The sequence below is a fragment of the Mandrillus leucophaeus genome, unplaced genomic scaffold (genome assembly GCF_000951045.1).
Source record: "Mandrillus leucophaeus isolate KB7577 unplaced genomic scaffold, Mleu.le_1.0 Scaffold1540, whole genome shotgun sequence".
NCBI lineage: Eukaryota > Metazoa > Chordata > Mammalia > Primates > Cercopithecidae > Mandrillus > Mandrillus leucophaeus.
The window spans coordinates 44,645-67,524 of record NW_012101522.1 but is presented as its reverse complement, the minus strand read 5'-3'; the positions used below and the strand labels follow the sequence as shown (position 1 = coordinate 67,524).

General features: G+C 36.0%; 2 protein-coding genes across 2 annotated transcripts; both read right to left on the bottom strand.

The window, feature by feature from the left end:
• Positions 1-2,071: 2,071 nt before the first annotated feature.
• On the bottom strand, positions 2,072-2,989 carry LOC105536110 (olfactory receptor 4A15-like). Its single transcript, XM_011975382.1, has one exon. The coding sequence runs from the start codon at positions 2,987-2,989 to the stop codon at positions 2,072-2,074; it is 918 nt and encodes a 305-aa protein (XP_011830772.1).
• A 6,629-nt stretch (positions 2,990-9,618) lies between these two features.
• On the bottom strand, positions 9,619-10,670 carry LOC105536096 (olfactory receptor 4A47). The gene has a single exon (XM_011975369.1). The coding sequence runs from the start codon at positions 10,598-10,600 to the stop codon at positions 9,671-9,673; it is 930 nt and encodes a 309-aa protein (XP_011830759.1). The 5' UTR covers positions 10,601-10,670; the 3' UTR covers positions 9,619-9,670.
• Positions 10,671-22,880: the final 12,210 nt, after the last annotated feature.

Below are 22,880 nucleotides of genomic sequence, written 5' to 3'. Positions count from 1 at the left end.
GCTATCTGGGTGGGGATGCGATCATACTCCAAACCTCAACATCATGCAATATACCTTTGTAAAAAACTTGCACATGTGCCTCCTGATTCTAAAACAAAAGCTGAAAAGAAAAATAAGTAAATAAAATAAGGTGTTAAAATGTATAAAGTCACTAGAGGGAAATGAAATTTACTGAAGTGTGATATGACAAAAAAAAAATTAAGAAGTAAAAAAGTTAAGATAAAACATTTGTATATAAAAACACCCATAACTATAGCATCAATAACATAGTAAGGTACATATTTATAGCAAACATCAAGGAATGGTATGAACATATATGCATCTTTGATACAGAAAAAGTTTATCAGAATGTATCAGTAAAAATTCTGACTCCAATAGATTAAGAATTCAAGGATACAAGTAATTAACAAAGTTTATGGAGTGGGTTCTATGTGTCACACATTGTGTAAGGAACAGGGAGCACAAAGAGAAGTAACTTTTCCTGACTTCAGGGAACTTTCAGACCAATAAACATAAACAGATAATTAACCAAGTTTTCTTATTTCATCACTCAATAGAACCATAGTAATTGGAAAATTAACTACATGTCCAAAAATACAGGACCTAGTTATATAAATTCTGGTACTACCAAATGCTTGATACTATTTGAAGAATGGTGCTATGTTTTGGAAGAACTTGGATGATATAAGAAATTTCCATGTATTAATAATAAGGATAAAAATAATAATACAAAGTGAACGTATATGTGTGATTTACCAGTGAAATTGACTTATGTTTTTCCCTAACCTTAGTCCCTCATGAATCCAGACTACAGAGAAGAAGCAGGAACAATGAGTTTCTTTGACTACATGTTTTCTACCTGTAGTCAGGGGCAGATAAAATTTTATTTCAAGCCTAATTCAAAAGAAATTTTCACACAGATTTTATGAATGAAGTTTCTTTCCAATGAAACAATATGTTTTAGTCCTTTTATTACCTAATAATCTGCATTCTATCGATAAAGTAAGAATGGAAACATCATATATTGCCAGCATCTTTCTTTTTTCTTTTTCTTTTTTTTTTTCTCAGTCTTGCTCTGTCAACCGCGTTACAGTGCAGTAGCATGATCATGGTTCTCTGCAGTCTTGACCTCCGGGGCTCAAGAGATCCCCCAACCTCAGCCTCCTGAGCAGCTGGAACCACAGACATGCACCACCACACCTGTCTTTCTTGACAATGATGTATTCCAAAATATTTGCTATCAGGCTCTGCATTGCATATTTGAAGTTCATAGATTATAGATTATGCTAATTTTATATATGAAAAGCAGAGCCTGGCTGTTTTTAGAAGGCCATGAGATAGGGGTATTGAAAAATAGCAGAGGTATTATCAGATATCCCAAACATGTGGGAAGATCAAGGGATCATTGCCATATAAATATAGCACCAAATCAAGCTGCTTCGCCTGAGGACATAATGTGATTTCTCAATTGGAGAAATAAGTAAGATTTAGTTATTTTTCTGCATGTCTCCCCTTTTCATTCAGATTGTTTTAGAATACTCAGTCTCCTTATAATTACTAATAAAGGAAACATTATTCCTCTTCAACCTTAATATACTAAGCAATAAGAACAAAATTATATATAAAAAGTATGTTACAAATACAAAAATAAAATATATACTTCAAATATTAATGTGGTCTGTATTGTGTGGGGAGAAGTAAATGAAATTTTTATGTCTTATTTCTTAATTCATTCTTCTGAAATCTATAATGAGTACTATTAATTCTGGAAAAGGATTAACTATACTTAAAAGAAAACCCTTTCATAAACTTAAATAAATTTACAGTATTAACATAAATTTATCATCTCGAGAGCCATTCTACAGACAAAAAGGAAACATATTTTTCCAATAAATTATGAAAATCTTCTAAATATATTTTTATCATTGCAAGTATTCATGTAATAAATGATTTTCACTTCATACGAGTTATTAAACCCTAGGAAAATTTTGCTGTAATTAAATAATCACACATGGCTTTTCTGGAGGCAGCAACTCTTCATTCAAAACAGATGATATATTTGTCTGCCACCTCATTTTCTTTTTCTGGTCCAGAGCTTCTTTATAGCATTTTTCATCTCTGCATTTCTTAAGGTATAGATTAGAGGGTTCAACACAGGGGTGATAACAGTGTAAAACACAGTCAAGGATTTATCAATGGGCAAGGTCGAAGGAGGTCTCACATACATGAAAATACAAGGGACAAAGAAGAAGATCACTACAGTGATGTGGGAGACACAGGTGGATAAGGCTTTGTGCCTCCCTTCCTGACTAAGACTCTTCAGGGAGTGCAGAATGACCCCATAGGAGATGAGTAAGAGCGTAAAGATGACCACACAGATTGCCCCATCATTGGCAACCACAGTAAGGCCAATAATGTAGGTGTCAGTGCAGGCAAGTTTTAATAAAGGGTACATGTCACAGATGAAATGGTCAATGACATTGGGGCCACAGAAGGGAAGGTTATACACAAAAAGAGGATGAACTACAGCATGCAAGAAACCTCCAGCCCAGGCCAACAGCAGCAGTAGAATGCACACCCTTTGGTTCATGATGGTCAAATAATGCAGGGGTTTGCAGATGGCCACGTAGCGGTCATAGGCCATGACAACCAGGAGTAAAATCTCAGCACCCCCAAATAAGTGTCCTATAAAAAGCTGGGTCATGCAAGCTTGAAATGAGATGGTTTTCTTCTCATAGAGTAAGTCTATAATCATATTTGGGGTAACTGTAGTAGAATAAATGGCATCCATAAATGATAAATAGCCAAGGAAGAAGTACATAGGGGTATCCAAACTTGGGCTGACCACCACAGTCACAGCAATGAGTATGTTGCCTACCATTGTCACAATGTAGATGAGCAAGAACACAACAAATAATATTTTCTGTCCCTGAGGGCTCTGAGTGAGCCCCACAAGGACAAACTCAGTCACATTGTTCCTTTGTTCCATATGTCTTTCTCTATGTCTTTATTCTGGTGTTCAGGACAAAATTACCTGAAAATATAATTATTACTAGTAACTTCATGAAATTTTAGGATAATTTGTTTATTCATTCAACAAATAGGTGCTATGAGTTATTATGTTCCAGAATTGCAAGACATTATAAGAACACAAGGCTGATTAAAGCATGGTCCCCAACCTCAGGAATCTTACAAATTAATGGAGAGAGAAATAAGTAATTTGGGATGTATATGGGGAAAGGACAGTTTATTAAATAAATGAGTTGGCCAAAACTAGTTTTACATCTGGAAGATCATAAAATTATGCATACAGCTAATACCATAAACAAAAATAAATACAAATGAATTAAAGATTTAATATAAAAGCTAGATTTACTTTACATTTACTTTCCAGTTAATAAAGGAGATGACTTTCTACATTTTCGGGATGGCAGAATCTTCTTAACTAATAATTGAAATCCAAAATAAACATATTTGACAATTTCAAAATTGTTTAAGAATTCAGGAAAAGATATCATTTTAAAATATTTATAATTTTGAGGACATAGAGTTAATATTTAAAATAGAGAGAGTGCTCTAAGCAATTAATAAATAAAAGGCAAACCTATAGCAAAGTGGGCAAATGATAGAAACCAGCAATTAAAAAAAAAAAAACAACAGTACATTCAAATGGCCAAATGTAATAGGGTGCTGAAGTTCACCTATAAATAGAAAAATGCAAAATAAAAAACAAATATCACCTTATATTCATCAAACTGGCAAAAACGTTTTAAAAGTGATAGTAGCTATAGCTAGCAAAAACAAAAAAGGGTAGTTTCTTACTCTGACAGCAAAAATATGAATTTTATAATATTTTTGGAGCAAAAGTTAGCAATCACTAATGAAAGTAAAAATACCTTTCGACACAATTGCTCCCTTTAAAAGCTATCGCATAGAAATTAAAGCCCTAGTATATAAGGCAGATGCATGGCATGTTTTTGTGACATTACTTATAATGGCACTAAACAAACAAAAAAATATGGAAGACAGATATTTAAAAAATTAATTGCAGCCATTTCAGTATAATATGATTCAGCAAACAAAATAAAAATACATGTATCCATTTGTAAGTGTTTGTGTATGATTATATGAGCATGGGAAAATAAGGAAGAATATATGTTTTTTGTTGTAAGCAGGGTTTACATTTGCATTGCTGATGTGGGGAGAGGTGAGAAGTTGTGTGTGTGAAAGAATAAAACTAACAAAGAGGACAGGAGAGGAAGGAAGGAAGGAAGGAAGATGGAAGAAAAGAGGGAGGGAAAGAAATAGGGGAGAAGGAAGGGAGGGAGGGAAGAAGAGAGAGGTAAAGGAAAAGAAAGCTTCACACACACACATACACACACACACACACACACAAACTGTATCATAAGTAGTGACAATATTCACTAGCCCAGCTATCTCTTAAAATAATCCTAGTAATGACAACTAGTCACTCTCTAAGTCTCTGTTGGCATTTACTTCAATCTGACCTCATACATAATGTCCCATCTGCTCTTCAAACACACAGATAGTCTGTGTTGTTAACTATGGCCAACCTCTCTTGTGCACTAGATTGCATGCTCTTTACCACTCTTAAGAACAGGGCTCCTGCAATTTTCTCCTCCATTTCCAGTGTCAACAATTTTCCTCCCTATATTGCACCCTTCTTCCAGCATATTTGTGTGATCTATCCCCACATTTAAAAATATATTTATATCCTTGGACCACATATCTCTTTCAAGCAACCACCCCATCTTGATTCTCTGTTATTCTTTCTAAATAACAGTTTCACTTTACTAAATCCAGTGGTAAATTTCAATACTCTTTTTACTTGACCTATCATTCCTATGAATTGAAGTAACACCTTGCTTACTTAAGTCTTACTTGGGTTCTTGAAAGTCACTCATTCAACTTCTACAGAAGCTATATCATCTAATTTTTAGCATATTAATCAATGCTTAGAGAACACATTGCTTGATTCTATAAAGAGATTTACTAATACCTGCCCATTAAAATATCTCCCAAATGGTTACACTTGAAATTAGATTCTGCGAACACTGATTTAGAGAAAGTAAATTTATTCTGCATTTTTTAATGTTAAAATATCCAAAAAAGTATTACAGAATTGAGTCAATTCACATATAGTTTAGCAATCGTGAAGAACCTCTAATGTGGCTTATTATCAGAATCACTTAGAGAACTATTAAAAGACAGAATTCCCACATAATCAGTGTTACTGCATAATGTAAAGCCTAGTTCGGAATCTCACGTATAAATACACTTCCTGGGTACCTACATAAGAAAACAGGCGTTCATTCTGAGTTCTGATGATGGTACCTCTCTCTTGTCCTAAAAAAAAATATAACACCTATGTCCACTGACACCATCTTTGTGAACACAGAGAGCAAAATAACACATGAACCATCACTGGACCTTGAAATGCTTCCATATGACCAATGTTTTTCATGCTTGTAGAAAGTCTGATTCATCTCAGTCTTTCAAGGTAAAAAAAAGGTACCTTTTAAATTATTGAGATTTTCAAAATGAATAGCCTCAATCTTGATTGTGAACTGAAACCCAAAATCTTCATTGTTGGCAAAATTTGTCCTAATAACACACATTTATATAAATACTTTTTAATTTTTTATTTTTATGGATACATTATAATTGTATATATTTATGGGGTATACATAATATTTTGACGAAAGCACACAATGTGTAATGATCATATCTGGGTATTTGGGATATCCATCACCTCAAACATTTATCATTTCATTATGTTGAGAAAATTCTAAATTTTATCTTCTAGTTGTTTTGAAATATACAGCCAATTATAAACTATAGTTGCCCTATCATGATGTTATTCTTCCTACCTAACTGTATTCCTGTATATATTCATCAACTCTTCGTCTCCTCTCCTCACTACCCTTCCCATCCTCCAGTAACTACCATTCTATTCACTACCGTCATGAGGTCAATTTTTTTTAATCTCCCACATGAGTGAACATATGCAGTATTTGTCTTTCTGTGCCTGCCTCATTTTATTTAATATAGTATCCTCCAGTTCCATCCACGTTCCTGCAAATGGCAGAATTTTAGCCTTTTTATTACATTATCTCACCCCAGTTAAAATGGCTATTATGGAAATAACAGAAAATAAATGCTGATGAGGATGTAAAGAAAAGGGAATGATTATAATCTGTTGGTAGGAATGTAAATTAGTACAACCACTATGGGAAACAGTATGGAGGTTCCTCAGAAAATTAAAAATAGGACTAGCATATATCTAGCAATCCCACTGGTAGTTATATATCCAAAAGAAATGAAATCAGTATGTCAAAGAGATCTCTACATTCCCATAATTTGTGGAGCACTATTCACAATAGCCAACATATGGAATCAACTCAAGTGTTCATCAAAAGATGAATAGGTTAAATAAGCATTTTGAAGTTAAGAAAAAGCTCGAATTTGTGGGAGAGAGAATTGTGACTTTTTAATATAAATATTTGTATTTTATACCAATAAAAGTAAAATAATGAAATAGCCTTTACAACATATTGATCATCAATCAGTTATACAAACCTGTATTCCTGCCTCACAGTTGAATGTTGGGTAATCTGAAGGATGGAGAATAATTTTAATCTGTATTTTATCATATTTGAGTCTATCATTTTAATTCCTTAAAAATCAGTCATGTGAATACTGCTATAAATAAATATTCTTCAAAGTAAGGGCAGAAGTCTGTGGATACTTTATCCACACTTGAAAAACAGCACATATTGTTGAGTCATTCGACTGGTGCATCTCCAAAGGTGATTCTTCTCTAATTAAATTCATTGGGACCTTTATCGTAATTCTGAGGGTAGGCTCTGTATCTCCAGAGATGCCTATGTATAACAAGATTTATAGAACCATGTCCTCTAGGAAAAAAATTACAAAAGAATAATGAGATCAAAAAGGAAACAGTCCAGTCTAGGCATAAATGAAATATATAAAACCTAGTATTTAAATCATGACCTGCAAAATAGGCAAATCTGTTGAGTGTATAGTCACAGACAAGCTTCATTAAGGGGTCCATGTCACAGACAAAATGACCAATGACATTGGGGTCATAAGATGGGAGCCCATAAATAAGGCCAAGTTGAATTACTGTGTGCAAAAATCCTCCAGCCCAGGACACCACCAGCAGCACAACACACAGCCATTGCTTCATGACAACCAAATACTGCAAGGACTTGCAGATGGCCCTATAGTGGTCTAGGCCATCACCAACAGAAGGAAAACCTGTGACCCACCAAGAAAAAAAATGCCCTGTAAAGAGCTGGGTGCTGGGTCATACAATATTGGAGAGAGAAATGCATGTTTGAGTATGGAGTGGTTGTGCATAGTCTTCTAGTCCATGAAAAGGCCAATTAGCTTTAGTGTAAATTTGGTTAATCAGATACCTTACTTTATACCAATTTATCTCAGCATTTCTAAGTGAGTGCAAGACCTTTTATTTGGGGAAAAAATGGTAGAAACTAAAATAAAAGGCGAACATGCAGAGACAAAGTGGAGATCATCGCTGTTGAATACATCAGAAAGTTCACCAACTGCCAGGAGGCACACACAAGGTGTTTTGAAAAAAGATGATGGCTTAAATGCATATGTGTAATTTTGTATCATCTGTATTTTAATTAGAGCTGAATTAATTATAGTAGGTTAAGATTGCTAAAGTATGTTTGCATGTGTGTGTGTGTGTGTGCATGTATCATCTTTATTTTATTTTTAGTAAAATGTGTATTTTTTAATCGAGGACAGATGTTATTGATGCTCCTCCAAGTCAGATAGAATTCCCCTTTCCACAAACAGAAACTGCTCTCCAGTGAGTTTACTTATTCACGTCCTTTCAGTTTCTTGCTTGTTAGCCCTGGAAGTGGTTATGCAAACACTATTGATACTTGCTCTTCGGTCTCCTTTGAACACTCATAGCCCCCTACCTTTTGAGTAGCTCTCTATAACATCATTTGTTTCACTTTTTACACCTTTCCACTCTGTTATCTTTTATCTTTTTATGTATATGCTTACTTATTTGTTGTCTCTCTCTCCCCATAATAGAAAATGTTTCTTGGGATGGGCATAATGGCTCACACCTGTAATTCCAGTCCCTCCTGCAGGAACACTGAATTTCAACAACTAATAGCATACACACAAAAGCACAAGCATAAGAACAAAAAACCGGGCGAGCAACCCCAGTACCTGGTTTTAACTTGACATCACTGAATGAAACACACTTAAGAGGACAGGAAAGACAGTCTAAAATCGCTATACCAACCCCTCCTTGATTCCACAGCAGTGGCTGCATGGTGCAAAGAGATAATCTGTGCACTTGAGGAAAAAACAGAATAGACACTGGAGATTTAGCATTGAACTCAGTGCTACCTTGTCACAGCAGAGAGCAAAGCCAGGCTGAGCTCAACTGGCACCCACCCATGGAAAATGCATTTGGACCAGCCCTAGTCAGAAGGGAATCCCTCATCCCAGAAGTCAAAACTGGAACTTCTTCGCAAGCCTCACCACTGTGGGCTAAAGTGCTCTGGGGTCTGAGGTAAACCTCAAAGGCAGCTTAGGACACAAGGCCTGCAATTTCTGGGCAAGTCCTAGTGCTGGTTTAGACTTAGAGCCAGTGCAATAGGGTGGCACACGACCTAGGGAGACAGCAGCCAGGGCTGCCAAGGGAGTGCTTGTGCCACCCATCGCCGGACCCCAGGCAGTGCAGCTTGCAGCAACAAAAGTGACTCCTTCCTTCTGCTTGAGGAGAGGAGAGTGAATCGTGAAGAGTCAAGAGGACTTTGCCTTGCATCCTGGATACTAACCGGCCACAATAGGATAGGGGACTGGGAAGAGTTATGCGGCCCACATCCTAGGCCCCAGCTCCCTTCCATGTGTAGTAGCAAACTTCTATACACAGAGAAAAACACACATACATATATTTAAATATATTTACATTTTCAAAGATTATTACCTGAAACATCTTAAGAAACAGATAATAGTGACTTCCTCTGATGAAGAGAACTAGGAGATTGCACTCAGAGATGGACAAGAGATTTATTTCTCATTTTATATTATTTTGCATGATTTCCATTTTTACTATTTATGATTATTTATTTTGTATTCAATTTTTATTTTAAAAGGCAGAAGTATTACAGTAAAAATATACATATAGTACAAGTTAAATTGGATGAAAAGGACTGCATTAGTATGAACTATACCATTAACTATTTTAAATAGTGTAATAAGAATGAACTTAAATGACAAGAATCTAACTAGAAATGAAATTAAGTCTCAGAAAGAAAGGCAAAAAGATACATGCATAACTTGATTAAAAAATCAATGTAACTCTAAAATTTCTTAACTAATTCACTACATATTATTGACTCCTTGCTTTATGCATTACGTCTTTACAGATAAAATGGAAAACAAGACATTATAGATCTTACATGCTAGCAGGGAGATAAACTGTTATTAATAACACGATCATACAGTTCTTTCTTTAATCATAATTGTAAATGCTTTGAAGAAAAGGAAGATGGCATCAGATTTAAGAACACCCCTGGGTCCCAAGGAAACAGGCTATAAAGTCAAATGACTCTGTTCATGGTGGGTAACTCACTTATGTACTACTTGATATAGGGTCTCTTCTCCAGAGCTTCTTCATAGCACTTGTCATCTCAGAATTTCTCAGAGTGTAGATTAAGGGGTTCAGCATTGGAGTTATGATTGTATAGAACACACTGACTGATTTGTCAATGGGGAAGGTCCTAGCAGGTCTAGCATATATAAAAATACAGGGAACAAAGAAGAAGACAACCACAGTGATGTGGGAACTGCAGGTTGAGAGGGCCTTTCGCCTCCCTTTCTGACTAACGTTCTTGAGAGAGTGCAAGATGACACCATAAGAGATGAGTAAGAGCAGAAACACAATAGTGCAAGCCAGTCCTCCATTGGCCACCACTAAAAGGCCAATAACATGGGTGTCAGTACAGACCAGTTTCAATAAAGGGTACATATCACAGAAAAAATGATCAATGACATTAGGGCCACAGAATGGGAGCCCATAAATAATGCTTAGTTGAAATACTGAGTGCAGAAATCCTCCAACCCAGGACACTACCAGCAGCACAACACACACCCATTGTCTCATGATAACCAAATAATGCAAGGGCTTACAGATGGCCACATAGCGGTCATAGGCCATCACCAACAGGAGAAAGACCTCTGACCCACCAAAAAGGTGCTCTGTAAAGAGCTGGGCCATGCAAGATTGGAAGGATATGGAATTATTCCCAAAGAACAAGTCTGAAATCAGTCTGGGGGAAATGGATGAAGAATAAATGATATCTATAAATGACAAACCAGTAAGAAAGAAGTACATTGGTGAGCCTAGGGTCTCACTGACAGTGACAGTCACTACAATGAGCAGGTTGCCCACCATGGTCAAAATGTAGAAGAACAAGAACAGAACAAAAAGTACTTTCTGCTCCTTTGGATTCTGTGTGAAGCCCAAGAGGACAAAGTAAGTCACATTGTTCCTTGGCTCCATCTATGGTTTACAGCTGCTGACTTCAGATCATAGAAGCAGTTTACCTATAAAACAAGGGGGTAAAACTTTAAATGCATTATGATTTTAATATTTTATTTACTCATGCAATTAAAAATAGGTATGCAGTATCTATGTCAAATCTGTTGTAGACTTTGGAATTGCCAAGTTGAAAAAGACACAGTTTTGTACTCTCGGTGATTTGGTAAATAAAATACCAAAGGGAATAAGTTAAATACCAATTAAATAGGTGCCATAATAAATATATTGACATTATTCTTAGGGTTTACAGTGCTAAAACACTAAATCAAACTAGGATCAGGAAAGACTTTTCAGAGGAAGCAGTGTCTTAGCTCAGCTATAAAGGAAAGGTGATAATTAACTACAAGAGAGGATGGGAAGGGAATTCCACATAAAGATGTATCCTGTATAAATTCACAGACGTATAATACTCAAGAAACCACTTTAGGTAACTTACATTTTCAAAGTGAGAAGAACTATGAATGGATCTTTTGTAGGTGACAACCAACTGACATGTTCAAATGATATCCATTTTTAATTTTCCAGATTAACCCATTTCTTATTTTCATTACATTAAATGTTACTACCTACATTATTGTTTAAACTAAAAATCGGACAATCTACTTCATTTCTCTATTTCTTTCATATTATTTATCAATATATTTTTTTCAAACCCTGTTAACTCTACCTTCAAAATATCCCGATTGGATCCTTCTCACTACCATCTTGTTACCCCCTGGCCTACTCTAATAGCCTCCTGCAAAGTCTCTCCACTCATATTTTGGCCCTAATGTTCCTTCGTGAAGTAGCCCAAATGATCTTTTGAAAATCTTGTTAATATTATACCATTCTTCTACCCAAAAAACCCCATGGAGCCCAGATCGAGCCGCTGCACTCCAGCCTGGGCGACAGAGCAAGACTCCGTCTCAAAAAAAAAAAAAAAAAGACCCTAGATGACCTGGATCCAGGCCACCTCCCCAAATCCATCCCTTACAATTTTCTACTTTTATCCTGCTCCAGACAGTTTTGATATTCATCAAATATACAATGTGCTTTTCCGTATCCTTAATTTCATCTATTTTTTGTAGACACTTATTTCAGAGATTAGAAGCCATTTACTTCTAAAATAACGGTCAATATTGTGGAAATGTGTATTGTAAGTTTAATCTTTTATTCAATTGAAAAATGTTTATATGACACCTACATTGTGTTATGCCTTTCAAATAAAGTAGTCTCCCAGCCATCACGGAATGTTCACAAACTCATTCAGGTTTAGGGTCTAGGCCAGGAGTAATTATCAGAGGAGAAATACTAGTCCGAACCAAGGAATCACCTTTTCACCATCAGTCACCCACTTTTCCAAACAGAATTATGCCTTCTGTGGTGATAAGATAGATAATAACTCTATTTTAATCTATTCATGACAAGTATTGTATAAATACTGACCAAAAACTTTCTACATTTTCTTCTCAATGATACTGAACTTTCCCCTGAGGAAGTCTCCATTAAGCTAGTTGACTTATAAATGTGTCTGATCAACAGCCTTATTTTATATGCTGTGAAAACCAAAAGCCTTATTTACTGCGCTTTTACATAAACCATATGTTTAATATGCATGTAGAAAACGCTTCATTTTTCTCAAAGTGTCTATAACACTCTGGTTTTAGAAAATAATTTAGATAATGATAGATGATGATGATGATTAGATAGATGATAGACAACCATTTTATGAGAAATATCTAAACCAGTAAATAATGTTTTTCTAACACCTGCTGTAAGATATCAAATGCTAATCATTACTCTGTGTCATAATTGTAAATGAAATTATCATATAAATTTACTGAGTTTTTTTGAGTACCTAATGAGTTAAAAAATATGGGAGCATGTGTTGTACAGTGCTTGTATCAATATGGATAAAGTATCTGGAAGTCTTTGCTGAACATCTTTTGGTGCCGCTGAGATTATTCCACTGATGGGGATGGTCCATGGCTGCTATGTGACCATCTGCACTGCATGAAAATCATGACTCAATATAGGTGTGGCCATCTTGTTGGAATGGCATGTGCTGGAAGCTTTATCCAGGCACAGTTTAGATCCTCTCCCCAGTCTGACTTCCTTTCTATACTCCCAACCTCACAATGTGAATAGCTCATTCATGTGTGACTTAAACACTTCGTTGAAACTCCTCTGCATGGGTACTACTGATACACTTGGTCTCTTTGTTGCTGCCAGTGGTGGGTTCAACTGCCTGATGAATATCATCCTCTTGATGGTTTCTTAAGTGCTATCCTATATACTTTGATATCTCACAGCTTGGAGGAAAGATGCAAAGCTCTCTCTACCTGTGTCTCTCACACCACCGTGGTCATCTAATTCTTTGTGTCTGTATACTTGTGTATCTGTGCCCAGTGACCCTTCCCCAATCAAAAAAGCAGTGGCTGTGTTTTATACCATAACTCCTACGTTAAACCCTTTAGTCTAACCGTCAGAAATGCAGAGGTGAAAGTGCTTTGAGAAACCTCTGGGTCGAAAGATGACTTCAACAGAGAAATAATACAAACATAAGATGATTTTACCCTTTCAATGGTGAAGAGAAAAGAATATAATATCTAAAACTAAGGGCCAAGTAAATGCTATATGTCAAAGATGATTCTGGTATACAAGCCATTTGAGCAAAGGTCCGTATAGAAAATTATTTATCATTATATAAATATCCGTTAGATTTATTTATTGCCAATTTGGTTGTTAATCTTCAATGTACTGTCAGAATTGCACAATAAAGTGGTCAGACAAAAACGAATTTAGCAAGTGTGATTATAGATAATTTACATTGTGCTATGGCTTCACAGCATTGGAATTTCTAAATCCAACTGGGCTCTGGGTAGGTTTCCCAGCGGAAGTGATACTTACGATGAGTTTAAAGGAGAAGTGAGAGAAGAGGCTGGAAAAGGGAATTCCATGAAAAGATATGCCATGTATAAACTCACTGAAGTATCACATTGAAGACTCACTTCAGGTAATATATATATTCATAGTGGGTAGAATGCATTATGTGTGCAAGGCTATAGACCAAATTTCTTTGTATTATTTACTAGGGCCGCCACCTTATAATAATGATGCTTTTCCGCCGCCTTCCAATAACATGTTCCTAATTTCCATTTATGACCTTAACTACAAGTACCTTAACATTCATATTTCTAGCAGCATTCAGCTCATGATGAAATATGTATTCTCTAAGACAATAGATATTTTCTCCTCAGTTCCCCTCTTTCCTTTTTGAGCCTTCACCAGAATCACTTTTCAATGTCCATATTCCTACCCACAGTATCTTCAAGGCAACCCAGGCTCCTTCTATAATGCACTCTCAAACTCTGCAAGCATCTACCCATTACCCAGTTGCAAAGCCACTTCCACATTTTGGATATTTATTGCAACACTACCCCACTCCCGGTACCAAAAGCTGTATTATTTTGCTAGAACAGCAGCAACAAAGTAGTACAAACTGGGTGCCTTAAACAATAGAAATGTATCATCTCATAGCTCTAGATCTTAGAAATTCAAAATTAACATATTAACAATGTTGATTCCTACAGAAGACTATAAGGGAAGGAGATCTTTCCAGGCTCTGTCCTTGGTTTATAGATAACCAACTATATGTTAATACAGCATACTCCTTGTATACAAGTTTGTATTCAAATTTCCGCTTCTATTAAGGACATCAATCATATTGTATTAGGGTCCGCCTTAATCATCTTATTTTAACTTGTGTACCTCTGCAAAGACCCACCTCAAATAGGGTTATATTCTGAAGTACAAAGAGCTAGGGCCCCAAAATATGAATTTGTTGGGGGAACACAATGAAACAATAATTGTCATACAACACAATTTATGGTCCATAACTGTCACAGTTACAGAGATCTTACAGACCCACCGAAACCTTCTTCTTAGTGTCTTTACTTGAATATTTCTCCTTTCCGTAACTTGTAAATTCTGAAGCACTCTAAAATTGTATGTCTTTACTCCATTTCTTCCCTAATTTTCAAACTCATATCTGCAGCTATCTAACTGATGCCTCCAAATAGACCTCAATTTAGGATTTATAAAAGCAAATTTTTAATTTTTCATAATATATCTATTCCTACCTAGGTTTTTTCTACCTAACTAGTGAGATGGTACTCCCTTTGTGTTATTGTTCAGACCAAATTTTAACAGTGTCCTTCACCCCTTATTCTTCTTACATTGTTTATTTATATACTTAATAAGTCCTGTTGACTCTTCCTCTATAATATATTACAAACTGGATCATTCTCACTATCCCCATTCGTTCCTGGTCTACTGCAATAGCCAGGTCTACCTACTTTCCTTTTGGCATTCGACAATCTATGTTCCTGAAGCAGCCCAAATGATCCTTTTTTTGTTCTTATATTATTCAGATCCTATTACTCCTTTGATCACAACCCCCATAGGATATTCCTATTATATACTCAATAAAATCCAATATCCCTACCTTAGCCTACAAGATCTTAGGTGACTGGGATCCAGGAAACTTATTCAGCTAATTTCCTACAATTTTCTATATTTACCTGCTCAAGGCTTTTTACCACTCCTCAAACATTCGAAATGCTTTTGCATCTTTTTAGTTCTATCTATTCTTTTGCAGATGCCCATCTCAGTAATTATAAGCAGTTTACCTCTAAATTAATGGTAAATATTATAGAAATGTGTATTATAAGTTCAATCTTTCATTTATTCATTCAACCAACAAGTGTTAATTGAACACATACATTGTGTCATACCAATCAAATAAGATAGACTCCCAGGCATCACCAAGCATCCACTAACTCAATTCATCTCAGGATCTATGCCAGGGGTCATGTTATCAGAGGACTGAAGTCTTGATGCCATCTGAGAAATCACCTTTTCAACATGAGTCTCCTACCTCTCTAGGTGGAGGCATAACTTTTTAGGATATATCACGGTTGCTGACTTAACTTTTCTATTTTTTAAATATAGTCATGACAAGTATCATATAAAACCTAACCAGCAACTTTGCAACAGCAAAAGTTTTTCAACATTTCAATTCTTATAAAATCAAGTGATATAATTTCCTATGTAGTAAAAAAATTCACACATCTGCAAAGCTTGGTTTCACTATCACCTGTTAAAATCTTACTTTTGGGAAGCTTATTTATGATTTGAAAACCATTTTACCTCACTCACAAAAAGCTGGAAGTCTCTCTTCAACCCAATATGCACAGAGAAGGCAAAAAGCTGGATCATTCCTTGAGGATATATTTGACATCATATGGCCATGTCTGTCCATTTTCTTCAGAGTTTCTAAGTATTTCAGAAAATTATGACTTGCACTGTAGAACTATTTTAAAGAAATTCCACGGTGCAAAAAGAAAAATTAAAACTTTTCATGTTAGGATAATTTATTAAAAATACAAACGTATCCCATGTCTACATAAGAAGACAGCAACTAGCCTTTTTAAGAGGGAAATTTTTATCTCATAACTTCTTTTCTAGTAATTTCAATAAAGAATAACTGCCATTCCAATCTTTAGCTCATCTCACTCTCTTGTTTTCCTATGGCCAAGCATTCATGCTTGAAATTTGGAGAGGAAATTCTTGTGCCTTTTTTATATCATGTGGTAAGCCTTCTCCTTTAAACTCATCGAAAGTATCACTTCCGCTGGGAAACCTACCCAGAGCCCAGTTGGATTTAGAAGCTCCAAGGCTGTGAAGCCATAGCACAATGTAAACAAAACATCTTAACAAAACATCTTCTGAAATAATTAGCCCTTAAAAGGATAGTATCTTCTACCTGACAGGGGCAAATATTATTGAAGATTTTATACATTATAAGCACATTAATCTTGGAGTCCTGGAACTGGATTCTGTCCAAGACTGATTCTTACTTAATTAAGTTCACCGGGACTTTCCACGTATTTTTAAAGAACATTTGCATGTAGAGATATTGTTAGATCAATCACATAACTAGGGTCAGAAAAATGTAACCAGGGAGAAAAAATAGCTTCACAACCGTTATAGTAGGATTGCCAACCAAGAATAAAATATCAGCCCAGCCACTTGTCCCTAAGAAGATGAATTTATCACATTTTCCCTACTTTGCGATAGCAATTTTTTTAAAATTTTATCTAATACTCCATTTTTTCTGCCTAAAAGTGTAGGTTTGGATATGTTTTTAAAATATTTTATTTATTGTAATAATGATTTATCCATGTATTTATTATACTAAAAAATTGTTATGAGCATCTTTTTCATGCCAAGTTCTATACCATAAGCTTAAGATACAACAGTTAATGAAACAGGAAAAAAAAAAAAAAAAAACAGCATAAAAGTCCTGCCTACATTAACTTTATGTCTTCTAAGAAAGTCAGGAGAACAATTTAATAAATTATAATCTGTGATCAGTATTTAAAATACTGAGTATTGTGATGAAAAATAAGAGTGCGATATTACTGTAAAGAAGGCAATCAGAGGTCTTTTTAAATGGTGATACTTAACTGAGGTCAAAGGACGAAACATTGCCCCATGAGAAGTATTGTTACATCTGCAAAGCTCCAATATTTAAAGAGCTGAGCAAGTGCAAGTCAATGGAAGGTCTTAGTCCCTGAAAGGAAGTGGAAAAGAGAACAGACAGAACAAACTGAGGTTGAAGAGATGGACAAAAGCCAAACCCTGCAGGGCAGTATAGATCTTGGTAAGGAATTTGTATTTCATTTAAAGTTCTTTTTAAATAAAAGTAAGGAGGGGGACTTCTAGTCTAGCATGCAAAGAGTTTAGAAGTCACCACTGTACCCTAACAACAAGTAAAAAGCTGAACAAACTAAAATATCAACAATTCATCTTAAATCCATCATAGAAGTGAACTCACAGCGCAAACCACTGTCCTCAAAATTGCAGAGATAGACAGGCAGATAGAGAGAATCTCACCTTCCCTGAGCAGAAACCCACAAGCAGAAACCCCACAGGAGCCAGTGGCAAGGAGGGTAGATGTAGGTAGTAAAACCTTGAACTTAATTGATGAAGTTCTTAATGTGGAGAAGCCTGAAAGATAAAAACTCTAGGGGAACTAGTCCAGGTCTGGTGGGGCAGGACAGGGCGGGGGTCTCTCACACTTTCGTGAGTTTTAACTTCATGATCCCTACCTGATACTCATAAAAAATGTTAGAAAAAGTCCTGTCCATATGTTAAATAACATTTTTTAAAAATTTATCCAATGGGAAAAAAATCAAGTATTAGATAAAAGGAAAATAATTGCTATGGCAAAGTAGGGAAATAAGTGATAAATTCATCTTCCTGGAGATGGAGAAAAACATTTTTAAATATCCACAGTATTCTGTTCTTCTTAACAAGGTCTGACCTCAGAAGAACCTATTGTTAGCCACACCCTAACTTGCTGGGGTTTTATTAGAGCCTAACCTGTTTGGAGTAAATGAAATACCCAATCATAGCCTTCTCTAAGGGCCTCTTATAAGGGTATTAATCCCATTTATAAGGGCTCCACCCTGATGGCCTAGTCTCTGCTCAGAGATTCCACCTCCTAATACCATTACATAGGGGGTTAGAATTTTAATACATGAATTTCAGGGTGACACAAACATTCAGTCTATAGCATCTTCCAAAACATAAAGCTCCAGGTCAGACAGGTTCACTGGTAAATTCTACCAAACATTTAAGGAAGACATTATGCCATTTCTCTAAATCTCTTTTAGAAACTGGAAGAGGAAAGAAGTCTTCCTAACTCATTCAATGAAGCCAGCCTTACCCTATTCCCAAGAACAAAGACATTACAACAAAAGAAAACTTCAGACTAATATCTCTCATTAACATAGGTGCAAAAATCCTCAACAAAATATTAACAGATTAAATTCAACAATATATAAAGAGAATTGCACACCAGGATCAACTGAGATTTAGTCCAGGTATTTTTTAATGTTGATTCCATCCTGCATATCTGGACTAAATCTCAGTAGATCCTGGTGTACAATTTAGTGTAGGTATGCAGGGTGGGATCAACATTCAAAAATCGATTAACATAATCCCTTGCACCAAATGTTAAAGGGAAATCAAATTACCATATTAATAGATGCAGAAAAAGCATCTGAAGAAAAAATCTAACACCTATTTTTTTTTTATGATTCTAAAAAAAAAATCTGTAAACTAAGAATCTACAACTAGCATGACACTTAGTGGTGAGAAACTTGAAGCTTTCCTACTAAGATGAGGAAAAAGGCAAGAATGTCTTTCCTCATCACTTCTTGTCAACATTGTCCTGGAAATCCTAGCTAATGTAATAAGACAAGAAAAAGAAATAAAAAGTATACTGACAGGAAGAAATAAAACTGTCAATGTCTGTAGATTACATGATCATATATGTAGAAAATTTTTTAAATCAACAAAAAAATACCGGAACTAATAATTAGAGTGGCAGGATACAAGGTTAAGGCACAAAAGTCAATCACTTTTCTATATACCAGCGATGAACAAGTATAATCTAAAATTCAAAGCACAATATAATTTACTTTAGCATTCTAAAAAAATGAAATACTTAGGTATAAATCTAACAAAATGTGTACAAGTGAGAAAAACTACAAAGCTCTAATTAACAAATCAAGGCCAGGCGCAGTTTTAATCCCAGCACTTTGGGAGGCTGAGGCAGGCAGATCACCTGAAGTCGGGAGTTTGAGACCAGCCTGACCAACATGGAGAAACCCCCTCTCCGATAAGAAAAAATACAAAATTAGTCAGGCGTTGTAGCACATGCCTGTAATCCCAGCTACTTGGGAGGCTGAGGCAGGAGAATCACTTGAACCCAGGAGGCACAGGTTGCGGTGAGCCGAGATCACACCATTGCACTCCAGCCTGGATGACAAGAGTGAAACTCCGTCTCAAAGAAAAAAAAGGAAAAAACAAATCAAAAAACTAAATAAATGAAAAAATATTTCATATTCATGGACAGGAAGACTCAATATTATCAAGATGTCTATTCTTCCCAACTTGATCTATATATTCATTTTAATGCCAGTGCAAGGTATTTTGTAAATATTGACAAACTAATTCTAAAACTTATATGGAAAGGCAAAAAACCAAGAATAGCTAATGTGATACTGAGGGAAAGAACAAAGTTGGAGAATTCATACTACCCAACTTCAAGACTTACTATAGAGGTACAGCAATCAAGACAATGTAGTATTGGTGAAGAAATAGACAAATAGATCATACAATAGACAAATGATGTCGACACTTTGGCAATTTCTTATAAAACTAAATGTACTGTTATCATACAATCAGGTAGTTGGTATTTTGATATTTACTCAAATAAGGTGAAAATTTATGCCCACCCAAAAACTCACACATAAATGTTTCTAGCAGCTTTATTCATAATTGCCAAAACTTGGAGGCCATGAAGATGCGCTTTAGTAGGTAAGTGGATAAATAAATGTGCGTATCCAGACAATGAAATACTATTCAGTACTAAAAAGAAATGAACTACCAAGCCATGAAAACACATGGAGAAAACAAAATACATATCACTGAGTGAAAATGCCCATTTGAAAAGGTTACATATTGTATATTTCCAACTATATGCCATTCTGGAAAAGGCAAAACTATGGAGACAGTAAAAATATCAGTGGATATTAGGGTTTATGGAGGAAGGAGGGATGAATAAGTGGAGCACGGAGGCTTTTTATTTTTAAGTTCTGGGATACATGTGCAGAACGTACAGGTTTGTTACATAGGTATACATGTGCTATGGTGGTTTGCTGCACCCATCAACCCATCATCTAGGTTTTAAGCCCCATATGCATTAGGTATTTGTCCTAATGCTGTCCCTTCCCTTGCCCCCCATGGACTGAAAGGCTCCAGTGTGTGATGTTCCCCTCCCTGTGTTGTGTTCCTGTTTTCTCATTGTTCAACTCTCACTTATGAGTGAGAACATGTGGCATTTGGTTTTCTGTTCCTGTGTTACTTTACTCAGAATGATGGCTTCCAGTTTCATCCATGTCCCTGAAAAGGACATGAACTCATGTTTTTTTAATGGCTGCATAGTATCCCATGGTGTATATGTGCCACATTTTCTTTATCCAGTCTATCATTGATGGGCATTTGGGTTGGTTCCAAGTCTTGAGCACAGAGGATTTTTAGGTTACTCTATTCTTCATGATACTGTAACAGTGGATACACGTCATTATGTATTTGTCCAAGCTCATAGAACATACGGTACCAAGAGCAAATCCTAGTGTAAACTAAGAACTTTGAGTTATACAGGTGTATCAATATAGGTTTATTGTTGTAAAAGTGTACCACTGTGGTGTGTGGAATGTTGATAGTAGAGGATACTATGCATGTGTAGGTACAGAAGTTATATAGGAACTCTTTGTACTACCTGCTCAAATTCTGTGACACTAAAAAATAAAATTTAGTGTTTAAAACAACAACCACCCGACAAGCAATCAGGGAAAGGAAGCTCATACGTGCCTGAGGATAAGTAATTCTGGAGCCTACATTTGGAGCCAAGGTTCAGATAGAAAGATGAGACAATATGAAATGATTTTACCATTTTGGACATAGGTGACTACGGATTTTAAACAGGAATTTAAGTTGGAGACAGATTATCAGAGTTAGCCTTCTTACTTACAATGTTATAACTTAAAAAAGTTATTTTGAGTATCTATAAGTCTCATTGCTTCCCTAAAATGAAGATAATATATAATTCATGATGTTACGATGATAATACAATATAAGGTGTGTAAAGTGCTTACACAGTGCCTAATACACAATAGTTAACAATATATTTTTTGGTTTATTTAAAAAACAATGAGAGTACTAATTAGTTTCAACCCAGCTTTCCTTCTGAAATCAGAGATTGGGTATCTTCAGCATGGTAGGTCATAGACAAATGAAAAGGTATTTCATATTCAAGGATAGAAAAAATCAATATTGCTAAAATGTCCATACCATCCAAAGTGATATACAGATTCAATGTAACCTGTACCATTGTAATCATGTAAAAATTCCAGTGACATTTTTTAAAGTTTAGACTTTTTTAAATAAATAAATAAAATTCAAATGGAACCACAGAAGACTTCAAGTAGCCAAAGCAATCTTGAGGGAAAAGAACTTAGAGGCATCACACTTCCTGATTAAAAATTATGTCACAAAGTGCCTGGGTGTGGTGGCTCACACCTATAATCCCAGCACTTTGGAAGTCTGAGGCAGGTGCATCATTTGAGACCAAGAGTTTGAGACCAGCCTGGCTAATACGGTAAAACCTCTTCTCTACTAAAAAAAATACAAAAATTAGCCAGGTGTAGTGGCACACACCTGTAATCCTAACTACCTGGGAGGCTGAGACTCAAGAATCTCTTGAACCTGGGAGGTGCAGGCTGCAGTCAGCCATGATTACATCACTGCACTCCAGCCTAGGTGACAGAGCAAGACTCTGTTTCAAAGAAAATAAAATAAAATAAATAAAAAATAAAAATTATGTCACAAAGCTATTATCATCAAATCAATATGGTTATAAAAACAGTATGGACATAAAAACAGACACATAGACAAAAGGAACGGAATAGAAAGTCAAGAAATAAGCCCATGCATATACGGTTTTCTTCTTCTTCTTCTTCTTTTTTTTTTTTTTCTGAGACAGAGTCTCGCTCTGTCACCCAGGCTGGAGTGCAGTGGCCGGATCTCAGCTCACTGCAAGCGCCGCCTCCTGGGTGTACACCATTCTCCTCCCTCAGCCTTCTGAGTAGCTGGGACTACAGGCGCCCACCACCTCACCCAGTATTTTTTTGTATTTTTTAGTACAGACGGGGTTTCACTGGGTTAGCCAGGATGATCTCGACCTCCTCTGGAGGTTTCATCCCAGAGAGGCAGCGACCTGATGCCAGTCAGAGGTCTTCTGCATGAGGTGTCTGTCAACCCCTGTTGGGAGATCTCTCCAAGTCAGTAGGCATGGGAGTCAGGGACCCACTTGAGGAGACAGTCCGTCCCTTAGCACAACTGGTGCACTGTGCTGGGAGAATCCCCTTTTGTCAGGATCAGCCATTCTCTTCCGAGCCAACAGGCAGGAGAGATGAAGTCGGCTGAACCTGCAACCACAGCCATCCCTCACCCAGGTGCTCTATCCCAGGGAGATGAGAGTTTTGTCTGTAAGCACTTGACTGGAGCTCCTGTATTTCCTGTAGAGATGCCCTGTCCAGTGATGAGGAATCTAAAGAAGCAGTCT

Excerpts from the sequence above, each read along its gene's own strand:
- LOC105536110 (XM_011975382.1), bottom strand. The coding sequence starts at position 2,989 with ATGGAACAAAGGAACAATGTGACTGAGTTTGTCCTTGTGGGGCTCACT.
- LOC105536096 (XM_011975369.1), bottom strand. The coding sequence starts at position 10,600 with ATGGAGCCAAGGAACAATGTGACTTACTTTGTCCTCTTGGGCTTCACA.